The sequence below is a fragment of the Drosophila tropicalis genome, unplaced genomic scaffold (genome assembly GCF_018151085.1).
Source record: "Drosophila tropicalis isolate 14030-0801.00 unplaced genomic scaffold, ASM1815108v1 contig_845, whole genome shotgun sequence".
In the NCBI taxonomy this organism is placed as follows: domain Eukaryota; kingdom Metazoa; phylum Arthropoda; class Insecta; order Diptera; family Drosophilidae; genus Drosophila; species Drosophila tropicalis.
In genome coordinates this window covers 865385-883988 of record NW_027173338.1, presented here as the reverse complement: position 1 = coordinate 883988, position 18604 = coordinate 865385, and the positions used below count along the sequence as shown (strand labels likewise).

General features: G+C 37.2%; 2 protein-coding genes across 6 annotated transcripts in view; one reads left to right on the top strand and one right to left on the bottom strand.

Annotated features, from left to right (window-relative positions):
- toc (toucan) overlaps positions 1–14131 on the top strand; it is a 103635-nt gene extending 89504 nt beyond the window's left edge. For 3 of the 5 annotated variants that reach the window (XM_068295269.1, XM_068295273.1, XM_068295272.1), the window contains 5 exons: positions 4797–5104; positions 6292–6537; positions 10293–10488; positions 10552–11230; positions 11312–14131. In XM_068295269.1, the coding sequence (XP_068151370.1) occupies positions 4797–5104; positions 6292–6537; positions 10293–10488; positions 10552–11230; positions 11312–12446 (2564 nt within the window). In that variant the 3' untranslated portion in view covers positions 12447–14131. Of the gene's footprint in view, positions 1–4796; positions 5105–6077; positions 6219–6291; positions 6538–10292; positions 10489–10551; positions 11231–11311 lie in introns of those variants that run through there. The other 2 variants (XM_068295274.1, XM_068295271.1) reach the window with 2 other exon arrangements.
- A 655-nt stretch (positions 14132–14786) lies between these two features.
- On the bottom strand, positions 14787–17858 carry Acsf2 (Acyl-CoA synthetase family member 2). The gene is made up of 3 exons (XM_068294715.1): positions 17634–17858; positions 15166–16618; positions 14787–15099 (listed from the first exon to the last, which is right to left on the bottom strand). The coding sequence occupies exons 1-3, from the start codon at positions 17705–17707 to the stop codon at positions 14860–14862; spliced, it is 1767 nt and encodes a 588-aa protein (XP_068150816.1). The 5' UTR covers positions 17708–17858; the 3' UTR covers positions 14787–14859.
- Between the last annotated feature and the right edge of the window lie 746 nt (positions 17859–18604).

The window sequence follows — 18604 nt, the reverse complement described above, 5'->3', positions numbered from 1 at the left end:
GAATATCTTTGTTAAAATAATTTTAAGCATAAAACACAATTATCGACCTAATCTAATGTATTCATTATTATAGCCCACTGCAAATTTGCATTAAGTAATATAGTTTGAATATGCAATAAAGTGCATCATCCCATTCAATTGCCTCCTCTTGATTGTTTTACTCAATATGTTTTGTGGCCACCAAAAAGAAAAATATACTTAAAATATATACACAAATGAAAATCCAATAGACACATTCGCTACTCTTGGTCTACAATTTATCTAAAAATAAGCATTAGAACTTGTGCCAAAAACAAAAATTGGTGAAAAAACAAGAAAGAAAAAAAGGAACGATAAGAAAAACAAATGAAAAATTGCGCCAAGCACAAGCACAGCAGGCGGCAACACTGACCTTGGGAAAAGTCTCTCCAAAAGAGACATTTTTCACAACATTTTCATATACTACGTACGTATGTGTGTGTATCTCGAATTGAATACAATAGCCCATTCGGTTCGTCCTTTGATACGTGTCTTTCAACAGCATCTCGAGCATATCATAAAGAGTTGGCCTTTTGTTTTTGTGATTGACATTCAACAGAATCAATCGATGGGGGCATAAATGAAATATACATCCTGTCCTCGAAAAAGTTTTCTTCCCAATGGGGCTCTGCCCTGATTTTTCATTTGTTTTTTTTTTTGCTGCTGCCGTTTGTTTTATTAGTTTTTCTTCTTTATGTGTCAATGTTTACAATGTGAATTTTGTTTACGATAATCGAAATGCCTGCCGCCGGTTGCCTTTAAGTTCTCTTATATATACAAAAATCATATATAGGACATAACATGCAGTTTAATAATGAATGGATTGGTGGCTAAGTATACTTTAAACTGTCAAACTTTGAAAATTTATTGAAGAAAAATTTATTGCTGCATTCAAACACAGACAATGGAGAAAATGTTCCTCATGGAAAATAACAAATTTTCTGATGAGTTATGGGAAAATATCAGTTCTTAAGGAGTGTGCTTCGAATAAGAAACAAGTTGAAAAGATAAAACCTTTAATCAAAGTTATTTCTCTTACCTAGAAGTTGAAAACTTTGTCAATAGTTTTACATTATACTAGGTATGAATCGAAAATGTTGCCATCTTTTAATATTTATTTCAATTTAGAAAGTACATTCAAGTTGTATATGTGTATAAGTAGTAGAAGAAGGAACATATTTTTTGAGTCGTATCGAACCAAAACTTTACTTTATATGTGATTTATAGGACTTGATTAAGTCTAAGATAGATTACTTTCAAAAACATTAAACTAATTCTGAAAGCATTAAGCCTCAAAATGATATAAAAGAAAACCAAGTCTTAAAGCTAGGTAATTGTTTTGTGGGGTTTTTCTCTGCTGCCTTCACTTGTTCGCTCACTCACTCATTCATTCATTTATTCAATGAATTCGGACTTCGGTCAGCCTCAGAGCTCATAATGACGGTTTGGGTTTGAGTTTGGGTTTTGGCTTTTGGGTTTCAATTTCAACTAAAAACTCAACATGTGACAACCTCGTCGCTGCGGCACAGTGGGTTGAAAGATGCCTGACACCGACTGCCAGGCTGGACCGAGCGTTCACTGTGCACTCATGCGGCGAGAGCATTGCATTTGGGCGACAGCACTGAGAAATAATTGAAATTCCAAAATATCATATTTGGCATTAGGCAGGTCGCCTTCCCTCTCTCTCTCTCTCTCTCTGTCTATTTGACTGTCTGTCTGTTTCTCTGTGTGCGTTTGGAAGTTGTTTTGTTGTTTTTTGGTATAGGCTTAACCTGTCTTAACCCATGGCGACCCACAAAGCGTAATTAAAAAAAATGTGCAACTAAAAAACAAAAACAGTCCGCCTGGTAAATGGCATTTCAATTAAATGCGAGCAACAAATAAAATAACAAAAAACAAAAAAAAACACTTGAAACTGGACATGGACATACTTTTGTCCCCCTTTCTCATTCCTCTCTTTTTCATGTGTCTGTTTTTCTGTTTTGTTTGACGCTTAGGTTGAACTTTAATTGCAATTTAACTGCAAATTGCTTGGCTACGATGGAGATGGATCCAAAGAGGGTAGAGGGGAGGGCAGATGTCTTCCCTATGTAGGCGTCAATAAACCAAGTCAAGTGGCTCACATCCAAATCTCAGCTAAATTGCTCAAGATGAGTTATGAGTATATTCTAAATTCCATTCAATCTGATAAGACAAATAGTTCAAACTCAAATCATTTTAGGTAAATTGCTCAATGAGTAAAGAAGAAATAGAATGAATAGAAATGCTTAAATAATCTAAATGGAAAATTCTCAATTCTCCCAATGAAAATATTAAAATGGAAAACATGATTAGAAATTTGTCCATTAATTAGAAGTTCCTCATTCACTTTCTTTTAAACCTCATTGTCAAGTTGAAGAATAAACCAGGGCATTAGTTGGACGAAGTTTTCTAGATCTATTTAAATCGTATCGTATCTTTGTTTTTTTCTTTTGGGAAAATCCACGCGCCTTCCCTGACAACACTTTTCACACCAAAAACACAAAAAAAGCGAAAAAAGAAAAACCGAAACGTTCTCAATGAAAACACCCGCTAAGCTGAGTTTTTCCCCCATAGGGTCGTAAAAATCCCGGCAAAAGTAGTAAAAGGCAAAGAAAAATGGAAACTATAACTACTGAGGTGGTCGGTTTTCGTTGGTCATAAAATTTTCACTTGCTGTGAGTATACCATTCCCATCTAACCCCTAGAGAGGAAGAGAGAGAGAGAGAGAAAGCGACAGAGCACAACAACTTGTTGGCCAGAGGTCGTGAGAAAATCGAAAATGGGAAATCACATTGCAGAGTGCGAGTGTTCAGCTCAGAAGGAGGAGGATTCATTCTGTATTCTGGTATAGTATTTTTGGCCTTGCAATTAATTAGTCGTAGCTAATGTCATTTAATCGCCCAATTGCCAAAAAGAAAAGGAAATTTTCCGCCTGTCGTGTGCCAGACGCGCCTCATCTCACCTGCTGGCGTGTGTCAGGGCCAAGGTTTTAGTTTTGTCGTCTCACTTTTATTAATAATTGCCAAGGAATTGTTTCTCGGAATTATAGCTAGGAAACAAGGCAACAACAAATATTGCATTATATAAGAAAAGTATGAGGAAATCGGTATATGGACGCAATATGCACCCAAGACAAGTCAACTATCCGATCAACTTTGTTTTTGTGTCTCTTGTAGTCATTAAAGATTACACAATTTGTGGGTAAAGCGGTTTCAACCAAGTCCAGTTTCATTCAACGGTTGTCGCCAAATTGTCAAGCCATTCGTGTAACGCTAATTGAGTTAATGGACTTGATTTAAATTTGCAGATGACAATAAAACGGGAGTAGGATTACAAGACATTTTGATAGATGCAACAAATTCAACATGATAAAAGTAATGTAAAGTTTACAAAAAATTGTAAGTCTCCATTGACACGGCTCGAGATTATTGATTGGACTGAATTGAATTTTTATCTATTATTAACAATTTTTATCCATTATCTTCATAGGACTATATTCTAGCTAGTTTATCTATAACATACATTGGAATTCATTCTTTTTATTGAAATATTTTTGGTATATTTGAGTCTTTTCTTATACATACTACACTTTCTGGGTTACTTTTTATAACTAAAGAAATAAAAGTTTTTAGCTGAAAAACATCCCATAGGAATCAGAATCAGACCATACGAGGTTTCAAGATGACGGATATTTGTATGAAAATGAATTTTAATCTCTATTGACTTTCTAAGTCTCTATTTACTGTCCTAAAATGTAGAGCAGACTATCCCTAAATTATGTTAACTTTATCAAGCCAACAATATCTCTCATGAAATGGATAAAATCCAAGTAAAGCAGCAGGAAGCAATAACTTAACTTTGCAGCATTTCTGTCTTGAATCAAATTCCCATTTGTCAAAGCTATTTAAAATAACATTTCAAATGTTGCAAGAAAAAGGCGATTGTTTGGTAACTTTAACACCACCCAGACCCGCCCAATCTTTAAAGTTAAACCTGCCAGAGATGCCCAGGCACAGGCCGGAAGAAAAGGCACGTCAAACTGTATTTGTCTTCTCCATGGTAGAGTGACAATTTTTTATGTGTGTATATAAAATATTTTATGCCATAACCATAAGCAACGCATTGATTATGGTCTGCAGCAGCAAACAAACACAGCAGTAACAACAACAACATCTTCGTGAACATCAGTGAACAACGGCAACAACAGCAACTTGTTGAGGAAATTGTATAAATTATGGTCCGACATTCGATCAAAGCAACAAATCAGCGGTTACTGAACTCTTTCCAAGCCCCCAAAAGAGAGTTTTGTGGTTTGGTTTCTGGTTTTAAGCTCTACAGCTTGTCAAGGCCAATTTGTTTTGGCCACAACGCATCCTTCATTCATTAATTGAAGACATGTAGTTAGTTGTCAGCCTCCTCTCTGACCTATGGGTGGGACTCCGACACTTACAGCTAATCGTGAAGTTTGCTAATGATCATGATGATCATAATGATGATAACGATGATGGTGATGCTTTCCCTTTTGTTGCGGTTTTCATCTTCTTCTTTCTCGTTGTCATTTGCCAATTATTCATTCACTTGTAAATGACTCATAAGTCATTTTGTTAGTTGGCTCATCAGCTCAGCATGATGTTTCTACTGACAAGAGTCTTACGCCTAGAGAGATACACCATAACTTTCCCCTTATATACCTTAATGATTATGTCATATTTATCTAAAAATACTCATTTTTATTCGTTTTGTTTTTTCATTTGCAGAATCCCTGCGTTCCGGCGTTGATCAGACCGAATTGCAAGAGCTACCACCAGCTAAACAACAAAATGACAGCTCAACGCCAAGAGATTCAAAACGGGCTTCGATTAGCAATGAATTGCAATGCATTTGCGGTTCAGAAGTCGGTTGCAATTGCCTCCAGACAGAAGCCAAGGTGAAGAGATGTGAAACACCGCCCAGAGAAACAGCCATTGAAGGCGAAAACATTCAGCTCAATAATGATAATGATGATGGAGATAAGAATAAAGAAAATCTACAGGAGGATGCGAAATTTAATACTAGTACAAATGAGGTAAGAAAATGCCCCAAAGTGAAGAAAAAAAGAGTTCAAATTTCTAGAGTAAGACTCTTTCATAGATCTTTCAATTTTAATTTCGAAACCTTTTTGTTTACCGCTTTGAGGTGTTCTTAGTGATACAAGAAAAACCAAAAAAAAAAAAAACTATTGTATCCAAATAGTTTAAATATAGTTCGATCTTTCTCCGATCTTATTCTCGGAGATCCTCAACGTCTTCTAAATGTGTAATTAATTAACTGTGGTCTTGAATTCCAAATATTCCTCTCGGTGTCTTTGATGATGTAAAAATGGTTAATTAAGCGATTATTTTACTTACCTTATAGATGAGCAGCCCTTGTGAGAGGTTTTTTATATATTTTAATCAATTTAATATAGATTTTTTAGTAGATTTGCTAAGCTAATGGTCTAAAACTTATATTGGTTGCTTTCTGTTAAATATCTTTCTAATTTCTGTGACAATTATTCTATGGAAAAGTACTCGTTTTTCCCATGAAAACTTCATCGGTATATAAGAAAGAGTTGCGAAGAGAAACACTTCAAAAGAAAGAGGATTAAACTGCGATACACTGATACACCTAAAACGCAATTTTTTGATAAACATTTAAGATGTTTTGGATAGATAACGTAAACTTAGATATATTTCGATTCCTTGATTTAAACGATGTGTTAATTAAATATCTCTGTGATGAAATGGGAGCTTAAGAGGTGTGGTTAAAGAATGGAACGGCTTACGACTTTGTACATAAACATTTGGCAGTTTCTTCACTGAATGTTTTGATCTTTCACCTCATTGGAGAAGAGTTTCAGAGATAAATTGGCAGAACAAGAAACTTACTGAAACCATTTTACACTTTCTAAACACTTGTTTCAAACAAAATTTCAAAAACCCTTTTCTGATACCCTTTCAATAGTATGCCAAGAGTTTTGTGACTACAATCTGTTTGTACTTTTTTAAATATTTTTTATTTCGTCGTGTGTAAAGTAAAATTGTGATTTCTGTAGAAAATCTCTGTGTTGTGTGCAAATAAAATTATAGTAACTAAAGTTTCATTTTGAGATGAATATTTTCGATAGGTTTACCAAAAGGGAAATAATATTTTTTGAAGAGGTTTGATCTTATTTTAAAATTTCGTTTTTTACACGTTTTTTTATGTTTGATTTTTATTTGTTTTTATTTTCAGTCGCCAGCAACAGGCGGAGTTGTGGTTAAAATGTCATACAATTCATTACCGATGCTTGCCAACAATTACCTTCATTCCTCTGGGGAAGTTGCCTGCCAATATCCCGCCCTCAAGCCATTCACTGAAAATGGTCTATTCGATTTTGAGCGATTAGCCAAATTCTTTGAGTTGAACAAGTCTGAGCGTATCGAAGAGCATCGTCAAATTTTGGGACTCGCTATTATGGTGCAGTTTATGACAGAAGAGGTGAGTTCGAGCGAGTAACAAAAAGTCTAACGAGTAGCGAGTAAGAGTGAGACAAAAAAGCGTGAGAAGAGAAAGAGAAAAGGATCAATGTTAGGATTTATTTTACTATACACAGGCGCCAGGGATTTATACCTAAGTTATAGATAGACCTATAGACTCCTTGCGTGTGTGTGTGTGTGTAGCACCTTTTGGATGAACTGAAAGTTCACATGGCCATTGTTGTCCACACATGTGCTCGGGGGTATACGGAAGGGTCACCTGCTCTAATAATTTACAATAGAAGGTTTCGTTGTGCCATTGTTTGAAGATATTTGTCTTAAGCTCTGCTTAAATTTGAGCTAATTTTGTTTAATTGTAACAGAATGTCCTAAGCCACCTGGGATCACTTATTGTTTGTCCTAATTAAAAACTGAAATGGCACGAAAGAGATGGTCAAGACCAACAGCAGCAGCTGCTCCAGAGAATCCTGTTTTCCCTTTTGTGTCTTTTTGTTGAACATTTTTGGCAAAGCGAACTGCGTGAAAGCCTTTCTCTGGCATTAAATGAAAGGGTGTGATCCTTCGTACGAGATTTTAATTGTTCACATTATTCTAGGCATATGGATTTTAACATATATTTCAAATAATATATTTTCCACAAGGTGAGAGATTTAACACACGTGTCGATGTTTTTGTTAGGGTTAAAACTAAAGAAGAACAAAAAAGAAATATCTTTTTACAAATAATAAAACCCAAGCCAAACTACCTGCCATACCTTTGCAGACAACCGACCCTCCCTCACCTTACTCTCTCTTCAATCTCTATTAAATATCAATAAACGAGATCATAAAAATTTCGCGACAAAACATTATTTTAACATTTGCATACAACCATTTTACTTGGTAATGGGTCGACAGAGTCATCTTCTCGACTCTCGAGACATCATTCTAAATCGATTTATGATTTCCGTCTCCTGACTTTTCAACCACAAAATGTTTTCCGCCAAAATGCTTCATCCATCTTACATCCATCAACACAACAAGTAGTACGTATCTCTACTTAGGTAGCAAATGTTTCGCAGTTTCCTTTTTTTTCTCCTTTTCCATTCTGCTGTTGGCATTTTTTCCAATATTTTCGAGACAATTGCGTAAATCCATTGGCTTTGTTCTGTAAAGAATTTCCATTGCTTGATGCAAGAATCTAAATCCTTGCACTGCGTTACAGCAGCAGCAGCAGCAGCTGTTTTAAGCATTGTCTATCGATGTCATTTGCAGTGTAGATTTATGCAATTTGAAAGAAAAGTCAGAGAAGAAAAGAACAATCTATTGAAAATTCCAAAGCTACTAACTGGTATTTCTCTATGGATTTAGCTTACATAATACATAATATACGGAAATAACACACAATAGATTTGCTTTTATGTAACTATCTACTTAGTATTCATTGAAGAAAAGTTCTACCAAATCGTTTTGGGAGGATTCCTCATCAATTGTTCTGGACCAAGGTTCATTTTAAGAAGTCTAGTTAACATTTTATAGAGAATTCCTCAACGTACTTAAAATTTGTCTAACAATAAGCTGACTTGGTCTATGAAAGTCCACTACTTCTTTTGATTAGATATTTGATGCTTCAAAAGCTATACAAAGAATTTTATTCTGACAAAGATTGAGATATACGTTTGAAAAGTTCTTGAAGGCTTTTGAACTTTGGAAATCTTTGACAACTTCAAATTTAAACATACTTTAAAAGTTTAGATGATTGAAATTCTAAAATATTTAATCGATGGTTACAACTTATTTCACCTGTTCGGTCAATCATGTTTCGACAAAATTAGGTGATGTATTCATACATTGATGTATACTAAATCAATTCGACCTTTTTCAAGTGTTTTAGTTTAAATACAAACTTCCAAATATGATTTCGATTTAGTCAACCCAAAGATAACCCCTTTCTAATCTCAATTTTTGTCTAACAATTCATAGAGCCCGTTCAGACTTTACCTGTTGATTTCATCCCATGATCGAAAGTAATGAAAGTTTTTAAGAGATGTTTTGCATTCCTTACTTGTTTTAACAACTTGAAAATTCTTCTACTCAGTAAACACATTTCCTTTTGGGGTCTTGATTTTTCCATATTTCAAATAAAACCATCTAAAAGGAAAACCAAATTGTTTGTTAATCCATAAAAATATTTGGGTAACTTGCAGTAGTAAGAAAACAAGCTACCATCACGATGTTGAGGGATTTGTTTCGCTGGAATTTCAAAGATCGCGCAACCAAGGAATTGTTTGTTTTTCAATATATGTATATATATATTTTTTCCCACTAAAAGCCTAAACTGATGTTGTCGTGCATAAATATTTATTTAGATGTGATCCAGTGAGATTTCGCAGTTTGGTGTGAAAACCGACGGCAATGAAGGAAGAAAAGTGTGTAAGGTATTTTACAAGGACACACACGTAGGTCCCAACAAAAAGGATCAGGGCCTCGCACGCGTGTACCTTCGAATATTTTTATGAGGTGAAGGTCAAAGGAAGTAGTAACCATTGCTGGAGGCAATTCAAAATTGTCATACAGTCAAAAAGGATTACATGCAGACAGAAAGCAATGTAAAACTAGTTACACTAGACACTTTAATTGCAATGCCATCATCCAACCATCCATCCATCCATCCATCTCAACTCAGCATGCAAAAACAGGTAGACCAAGGCAAGACCGACTACTTTGACTGTCAACCCAAAAAGATACAAAATTGTCGGACGAAAACTATTAATTCAGTTTGGGACAGTTTGGCGTGGTCTGACAGATCAAGAGTTGATTCGGCCGTCGACTGAGTAAGATTTGTCTGTATTGTAATTAGCCTTCCCCGTTCCACCACTCGTCGAGAGAGGCGCCACACCCAAAATGTATCAATGTAGGCTGTGAAATTGAAGTGTTTTCGAGATATGTAGAGTAAGACGCCCAGTTTTGCCCCCCTTTTGAAAATAGAAACTAGGAGGCGAAGTAAAGACGCGCGTGACCAAATGTTAAGAAACCACATGAACTTGGCCAAAAAAGATCACTAAGCCTTACCAGAAGCCTCAAATCTCGTAAGGCGTAACCTCAGGCAGCCAATAACGCCCCCTCCATGGCCGAGTCCACACCCACTTTGCCTTTTGTTTTTTTTCCAATCGCTGGGGCGGCAGCATATCCGTTTCTATACCCTTTTTGTTAGTAGTATCCTCTCTGCATGTGCATCCTGTCGGACTACCTAAGTGATGTGTCCTCTATCCTCCTACCTGCTGGCTATAAAAACCTCTGCCGAGTCCTAGCAACTCATCAGTCTACTACAAGTATTCGTGTTCAACACATCACCGCGAGCAGAACAAAAATTTTGTTGTAAAAATGTTTGAAAATCTTGTCTTTACCAACGAGAATATATCGGCCGAGACTATGGACTTTGATTTGATCACTTGGTCTGTGCCTAGCACGCCAACTAATATTAACTTTATGGATCAAGGCTATCAACAGTTTCAGGTATGAAAATGATCAAATTTGCCTACTTGAGAATAAGTTGGTACTCAAAACGGCAAAGAGGACAAGAGATTTGGAATTTCCCCGGTTGTGACCTTCGGTCCATTGTTTTAAATAGGGAATTTCCCTGCTGCTCATTTGACATTTTTGCTTTGTGAAAAATAATTTCCACTTGAAAACGAAATAGGTTTCATTTTGATTGAAAATGTTTGACAGGTAAAAATAATATGTTAATTTTTATTATTTTTCTTATATTTATTTATAGCTGGATGCCTTTGCCTGCAGAGAGACCAAAGATCAATGCGCCCGTGCCAAGGGCACACTAGATGAGACAATTACTTTGTTACAACAGACGCAGCGTAGCTGCAAGGACCTGCGTCAGGAGTTACACAACAAGGATCTAGAATGGACGCAACGTGAACAGGAAAGGGATCATCTGCAGCGCAATCAATTAAAGCAATGTAAGTAGAGATAACTGGAGACAAATAGGGGAAGAGAGATTAATTTTCTGGACATTTTTGCAGCTGAAGACAAACTTTTGGAAATGCAAATGATTGCCCAGGAACGTTTTCAAGAACTCAAAACCCAAATGGCGATTAAAGAGGCGGAAACTAAGCAAGCACAAGAGTCTTATCATACAGAGATGAATCATAAATTAAATCTTAAGCAGGAGCAGTTAACAGCTGCTGAGGAGAAAATATTGATGCTACAGCAACGCATACAAAATCTGGAGACCCAAGATCAGGAGTTGCGCGATGAAATTAGTCGAAAGGAGAAGAGTCATGCCAGTCAATTGGCAGCCAGTGCGCAGCGTGAGGAGGAGCTGCAGCAACGTGTGAACACGCTCACCAAGGAGCTCAGCTCGCTGAGTGCCAGCAAAGAGAGCAACGAACGGGAATTGAGAGATCGTTTGGCTCTGTCAGAGGATGAGATCTCCATACTGAGACACACATCACAGAGACGCAGTCCAAGCACCAGTCTGCCCGACACCAGTGCCGAGCTGAGGCGTCTGACCAGCGAGGCTGATAGCCTGCGTTGTGTTTTGGAGCTGAAGCAGGCAGAGATTTCCACACTAACCAAAGCCAATGAGGATCTCAGGCGGGAGAACGATGAGCGCATGCGACTGAGCAGTCGTGTGGCTCTTCTTGAAGCCCAAAATGAGATGCTGCGCACCGAATTGGACACCAAGACGGAGAGGGAAAAGTAAGTAGTCTCACTTTAAGCTTTTCCTTTGAATGATTTCTAATTTACTTTTCCTTACTCTCTCTCTCTCTCCCTGTTCAGATCGTTGCAATTGAAAATGGATGAGATGCGTAAGGCATACGATCATGAGAATATCAAGCGATCCCGTCTTACCTGCGACAAAGAGGTGCTGGAATATCATCTGAAGCAGCGTTCAGAGCGACTGCAGCAGGTCGAGGCTAAATTGCAAGAGGTCTCCCAGGATATAGGTCTGAATTTATCTTCACATAGCCGCTGCTCGCTGGGCCGCAGCTGTGGAAATGTTGAAGATGGCGATGCCATCTCATCGCCACCTTCTTCGCCTGTGATCAAGGGTGTGATCGAACGCAACGAATCGGTAAGCTGGATTCTGGACATGGATGACGATGTACCCAAAGTGCCAGCACCCAAAATTGTACGTCGGGCTGGCTCCCTGCGCAACACCAGCGAACGTAGCCCCACCCAGCGACGACAATTGTCGATGAGTGCCACAACAAATGGCAGTGCCCACCATCATACACACAATGGAACAGCCGGAGGAGGAGGCTCTGGAGCTGGACCTATTCCACTGTCGCAAAGCATGTCGGCGGCGGCTTTGCTGCGTAGCAATCATTCCATTTCAAGCGACACTGACAATGGCATTGGTCAACCATTATCGCGTACTAGATCCCATTCAGTATGCATCAGAGCTTCATCATCATCCTCTTCGTCTTCGGATGCAGCAGTGGCAAACGAAAATGGTCGTCGTCAGCGCATTGAAGATGAGGAACTGCTTATGCCCGAATGGAATGCAGATATCCTGTGTTCGAGTTCACCACAACAGCAATCGGATATGCGTCCACGCTCCTCCACCATGAAATTAACTCCCCGTGATGCTAAACTCTCCAAAAAGTTCCAGGAGATTCAAGAATCTGCTGGCGAGGCCATGGTCTCTGGTGCCAATTCGGAAGATGAAAGTTGCTCAGCCTCATCGGAGGAAATGATGCGCAGCTCGTCAGCATCGAGCACGGCATCGGGTAATGGTGGTGGTTGTGGACTTGGCGGTGGTGATGCTGGTCGACCCAAGCAACCACTTTCCCGCATGTCCATTGAAGAAGCTTTACCGTGCACACCAATGGAAGTCAGCTGGTCCGAGGATGCTGCCGATGCGGTCGATGTCGATAGCACGGGAGCACCTGCAGCCGCTTTGCGGGCATGACAGCCGCCAGGCGATGCCCCCAGATTAAGAGGAGGCCGCGGCATGGGTGTTGGCTATGAGGAACGTGCCGTTATCGAGCAAATAGCCATAGCCGAGACAGCCGAAGAGGCCTATGAATTAACCGCCGCCGACGCCTATGCCCAGCAAGAGGAGCCGGATGCGGAGGAAGATGATGATGAGGATGTCGGGGACGAGGATGTTTTAGAGTTGGAATTGGAATTGGCGCTGCAAGAGCAGGAGGAGTGCGATGATGATGATTTTGAAAATGATGACAGCTTTTAAAGCGTCCAGGTTTAAATTAATTGATGAAATATTTATATACATATAGACAGACACACACAGATACAAAGAAAATAAAAAGTAACTATTACAAAAATTTGATTTCGATTGAACAGAACGCGTTTCTGTATGTAAATAATATGCATTAAGCATTTAACACTTTGAAAACTAATGGAAAACTGGAAAATTTAGCACACAGCAAGCGGATCCGTCACAGTAACCAACCAAAAAAAAGATAATGAAATGAGAAATTTTTTAACAAAGAGCAAGCCAAGGAGCTGCTAAAAGTAAAATGAATGCCAGGCTAAACCAAGTTTAGGGTCAAAATGAGTATAAAATATACTATCTATATACATATACATATATATACATACATAAAAATAATGTTTCAAACTATACATTTATAGTAATGGTTAGCATTTAGCTGAAACAGTATGAATATTTGCAGAAACAACAAGAAATATTAAGGAAAACAATGAAAGAAAATTATATATATTACTTATACCAACAACACATTGAAAATATATATATTATATATGTGTATGTAAATGTATTGATTAGCGATATTTCCCAAAAAAAAAAAAAAAAAAAAAAAAAAAAAATATCAACAACAAAAATATCCAAAATATTGTAAACTCTCTAACCGCAAAACTCGCTGATGATACTCCGCCCCTTCCATCTCCTCTATGAAATTGGCATCCTGGCCTGGCCTCTTACCCTCTAACTCACTTGATGTCCTTAAATTGAAGCCCGCTAATTAAAAATTAATATATATATATATTTAGAGATGATTGTCAAATAACTTAAGCTTTAATTTTGTCTACTCGTATTTATTATTTAGTTTTTAGATGCTCCCTCCCCGCCCCCCAGCCCATAAAAGTGTTAAAATTTAAGAATTTATAATTGAGGATGAAATTATATATATAAATATTAATACACTTAGTTCTTAGTTTACAAAATATATAAATATGTTTGTCTTAGTTTTAGTCTATCTAAATTTAGTTGCAGATTATGTTACCTTCTCTACTATTGTATCTAAAGTTTTTTTTTAATTTCACATTATATTTCTGTTATATCATCGTATTGAGGATTGTATCTAAACACACAAGGAAAGCATGCTAGTTTTGCTAGTGTGATTTGTTTAACATTCAGCATTGTCATTAACTTTTAAGCGATGTTATTATTACTTACTGTTTTCATTCTGTTTGTCTTTTTTTTTATTTTAACTACATATGTGTGTGAAAAGATTCCCTTAAATGAAAAGAGAAGCATCGTTTGAGCGGGGTGTAAGAAAAAAAAAGAACTAAAAACAACTTGAAGCAGCGAAATAAGATCCCTATCAAATATTTTTTGCTAAATAATTTCAAAAACTTAAAATAAAAATAGTAATTGTTTCAAAAACTAAATATGGACATGGCTTTTTTAAGGGTTGGAATTCCTTGGAAAAGGTTAATCAGTCGTAAATAAGTTATAAATCAATATGGAAAACATTTTGAGAAGTCTTTTTTGGATTTTCAAATAATTGACATTCAGTACTTTTTAAATGTTAAAAAAAATATATACTTTACATTAATTTGTATTAATTGGTCTAGAAACCTTTGTTCTTCTGCTTCCTTTTTGATTTTTTATGAAATCTTTTCAATATGTTTGGTTTCTCTTCATGGGATTATTTTTAGATGTTTGTTTGCCCCGCCGAGGAGTTTTAAATCCAACATAACTTTGGACTTACCTAATTTAGATAAAGTAATCAATTTTTTATCTGCCTAAAAGGTTTTATTGCCATATTAAAATATTGGAAAATAATCAAAAGAAACGAAAATCCAAAGGACAACTGAAGCATCGAAGACATCATTAAGTGCAAAGATTCTCTTCGCTTCGCTTTAATCTTTCCACATATTACTTCGGAGTGGAGCGTCCTGCAGTCGAAATCTGTCATCGATCTAAAGGCTCAGACACTCCGGATGGAGAGGCAACGGATCTTGATCAAGCGGTACTTCTTTGCCGTACTTAAAAATGTCTTTCAAATTTCTATATATTTTCAACGTGCAAAAAACTGATTAATTTTTTGTAGGAAAATTAAAAAAAAGAGTTTATTATAGAATCTACAACTTAAGATTATTTAACAGCCTGTGATTTAGTTTTTTTTACTGTTCTCAAACATTTGGGAGAGTTTGAATTTCTGTATTTTGCCGGAAGTAGTCTTGGGGAATGCATCGATAGGCACCACATATCTGGGCACCTTAAAATGTGCTATTTTACCCTTGGAATAGGCTCGCAGAGCTTCAACTGTAAAGCTCTTGGGATCCACATCATTGTGCAGGCGGACATAGGCAACGATTTCTTCACCCAAACGCTCATCGGGAACACCAATAACCTGGAATCATAGAGAAAAAGTAAATTTTATTCATTTAAAGTTTACAGAAATGAGGTTTCGACTTACGTGAGCCTCCACAATCTGCGGATGGGCATTGAGAAAGTCTTCAACCTCTCTGGGAAATATGTTTTCACCGCCTCGAATGATCATCTCCTTGAGACGACCCACAATGCGACCATAGCCATCCTCTTGCAATACAAACTGATCACCCGTGCGTAGCCACTTATCCGCTCCAATTGTCTCTTCGGTTTTCTCCTTGTCGCCATGATAGCCCAACATTGTGACGTATCCACGTACGCAGAGCTCACCCGGTTGACCAAATGGCACACAGTTGCCATCGGCATCTACGACCTTGACCTCTACATGATCTTGCAGATGGCCAACTGTATGAAGGACACTTTCCTCATGATCTCCAGGCATAGTTTGGAATATCACAGCAGTTGTTTCGGTCAGACCATAGACACTGCGCATTGACTCAACTCCGAGGACTTCCTTTACATCCAATATGAGCTGAGGGGACACTATGGCGCCTCCAGTGATGGCCTTCTTAATCCTGCCCAGAGGTACTTGCAGTTGACGTTGTGCACTCACCAAATCCACATACATTGTGGGCGTGCCATGGATCACAGTGCACTTCTCTTTCACAATGGCGGCCAGTGAGTCCTTGGGACTGAATCCAGCTGCGGGCAGAACCAATGTGGCTCCCTTCGACATGCCAGCCATAATTGTGATTATCACTCCAAAGGCATGGAACAAGGGGACTTGAACACAAATTCGTTCGCCTTCCAACTGATTGCGATTGCCCACATGAATGCCATTGTTTACGAAATTGTAATGGGAGAGCGATGCAGCTTTCGGATTGCCCGTAGTTCCCGACGTAAACTGTATATTACATGGTAACTCTGGACTGATTTTCTTTTGATACTTGCTTATCTCCTCCTGCTCGGTTCTATTACTCAAATCCAGGAGCTCATCGAATCGCAGAGCACCCTTCAAGCGGTTCTCGCTATTAATGATCACCGAACGCAAGTGAGGAAATTTCTCACTTTTAATTTTACCTGGCTCAGCATCGGCTATTTCTGGACATATGCCACGTAGAATCTCGTAATAGTTCTGCGATTTAAATGTCTCTGGGGCCACAATAGCCTTAATATCTACCTTATTTAGGCAATAGGCCACCTCCGGACCCTGAAAAGCGGGATTAATACCCACCGATGTCAGACCAGCCCGAGCTGCTCCCAACATGCCCAGATACCAGTGCACATAATTCGGAGACCACAGACCCACAGCATCGCCTTGTTGTAATCCCAGCTTACGGAAACCAGCAGCTAAACGATCAACTTCAGCCAAAAGACTCTTGAATGTGTATCTTTTGCCCTCATGGCATGAGACAATTGCCTCGACATCTCCATATTTACTAACAGACAACTCCAATTCCTGGCCTATATTACGATACACCAACGGTTCCTTAGCCACATGATGTTTGTGGCTAATGCTTGTAGACAACGTGGTAGATAAACTAAAAAGAACAAGAAAAGAAATATAATATTTTAATGATCTAAAGATAACCTGCTCATCTTTTTGCCATTTCTAAAGGCCGATAATGAAACACTTTTTGAAAAATGTCAAAACTTAGATGCTGGAAAAGTTATCATGTAACTAAAGATACTAAACAATTTATTACAATGTCTGGAGATAAATTCTACAATAAATTTCATTTTGCAATCAATTACTAAAATATCTTGGGGCTATGTAATTCTATATTTGATTTCATTTCATTTGACTTGAATAAAAACGTTTTCATTTCAAATCTAGCCTTGCCAGATCTCTCGCCCATATTTGTGTCTTTGCTTTTATCCAGGTGAATGGTTGGTGTCTTGGCTAAATTGAGATTTTAAGGCCAAGAGCTTTGCCATTCAATTATTAAGAACATTTACAAACAAAACGTTTGTACGTGTGTGTGTGTTTGTAACAGATTGTTATTGTTTTATTTATATCTTTTGGGTGTGTGTTTTTTATATTTCTTCAAATTGCAAACGTTCCAAACATGTTTACTAAGCCCTTAAATCGGGAAGGTTTTCTTATCGCTACATGATATTTGTCAAGTTTAAAAATATTAAAGAGCGGAAAATTTTTTTGACTTTTTTCTATCAATTAGATGACCAGTTTTTATTAACAGAATTCTCGATTATATTAATTAATTTTTTGATAATTTATTTTGCACCTTTTGCTCGGCTATAATTTTGACACTTTACAATAAAATGTGGGCGTGGCACAGGAGCGAAGCCCATGAATGGTGAAATTTTTGGGATTTTGCACAACTGTACCACGTAGTATAATGGAATCATTTATATGTATGTATGTATATTGGATGTATTACGCAACTTGGTCACCCCACCAACGCCCCCCTCTCTCAGCCTTATCAGATACTTAATTAATGTATTTAGATATCTGTAAGCTTATCACGCCAACTTTAGATTGTCATCTTGATAACTTCAGTCTACGAGGATGCCTCATTCAAGGACTTAACTCACCTGCGTAGAGCATTGATCCTAATCCCTTGCTTTAGAGCATATTTGGCCACTAATTCCAGTTTTTTGTTCAACATTTTCAATTGTTTTTAAACTAGCTTACGTATTTTCTTCCAGAGTTAGTTTCCTTATTTGATTAGTTATTAATTATGTGGCATAATATTTGCACTTGTATCAGAACTAGTATCAGAATTTAGTATGTATTCCAAGGAGCACATCCGACGTTTGCCAAGTTTAAGAACGAACTGAGCCAAATGCAGCTGAGAGCGAGACGTTTTTGTTTGCTCCCACAATTATCATGATCAAAGTTATCTCATTTTCGTTTTGTTTTCGTTCTCTCTATTATCATGCTCTCTATTTGTTATTATTCTCTATAAAACATTTGCTTTGTTTCGCCTATTCTAATGCCAGCACGTGTAGTTGGTTCTATGGTTTCGGCTGGCCGGCATCTGTTTTGCCTTTTTTTTTTGCGGCATTTTATTTGTTTTTCTTACTTTTTTGTTTTTGTTGTTATTTCGTCACCCTCTACTAAGGGTCCATAGCATGGGGTATATTGGCACCGTTCAACGTTTTGTCAGATTGTTGTTGATGTGACAATTTTCATTATACCTTGAACAATTTGATTCTAAATTTTTAACAATTTTTCAAATTGCTAACTAAATTAAATTTCATTTCAAGTTTTTACTACTTACGTTTTATTTGTTACTTAAATTGAAATAAATTGAATTTTATTCACGTTTTTCACAACTTTTTTCTTCATTTTTTGAAAACAAATATCAACAACTTAAATGTAATCAAAGAAACTTAATGTTTGAATATGTATTCACTTTTAAGAAATATCTTTTGAATAAATATTCAAAAAAATTTTTTAAAAATGTCTCAGACAAGTATATAGACTTATATTGGCAATTTGGATGTGTCTAATTTAATCTATTTTTGGCTTTTGTTTGACACATTGAACAACAAATATTCCA

Bases quoted from the DNA above. Each gene is read 5' to 3' on its own strand.
- Acsf2 (XM_068294715.1), bottom strand. From the start codon at position 17,707: ATGTTGAACAAAAAACTGGAATTAGTGGCCAAATATGCTCTAAAGCAA. The intron at 16,619-17,633 runs GTGAGTTAAGTC...TGTTCTTTTTAG, and splicing joins AGGATCAATGCTCTACGCAG to TTTATCTACCACGTTGTCTA. The intron at 15,100-15,165 runs GTAAGTCGAAAC...CTATGATTCCAG, and splicing joins CGCAGATTGTGGAGGCTCAC to GTTATTGGTGTTCCCGATGA.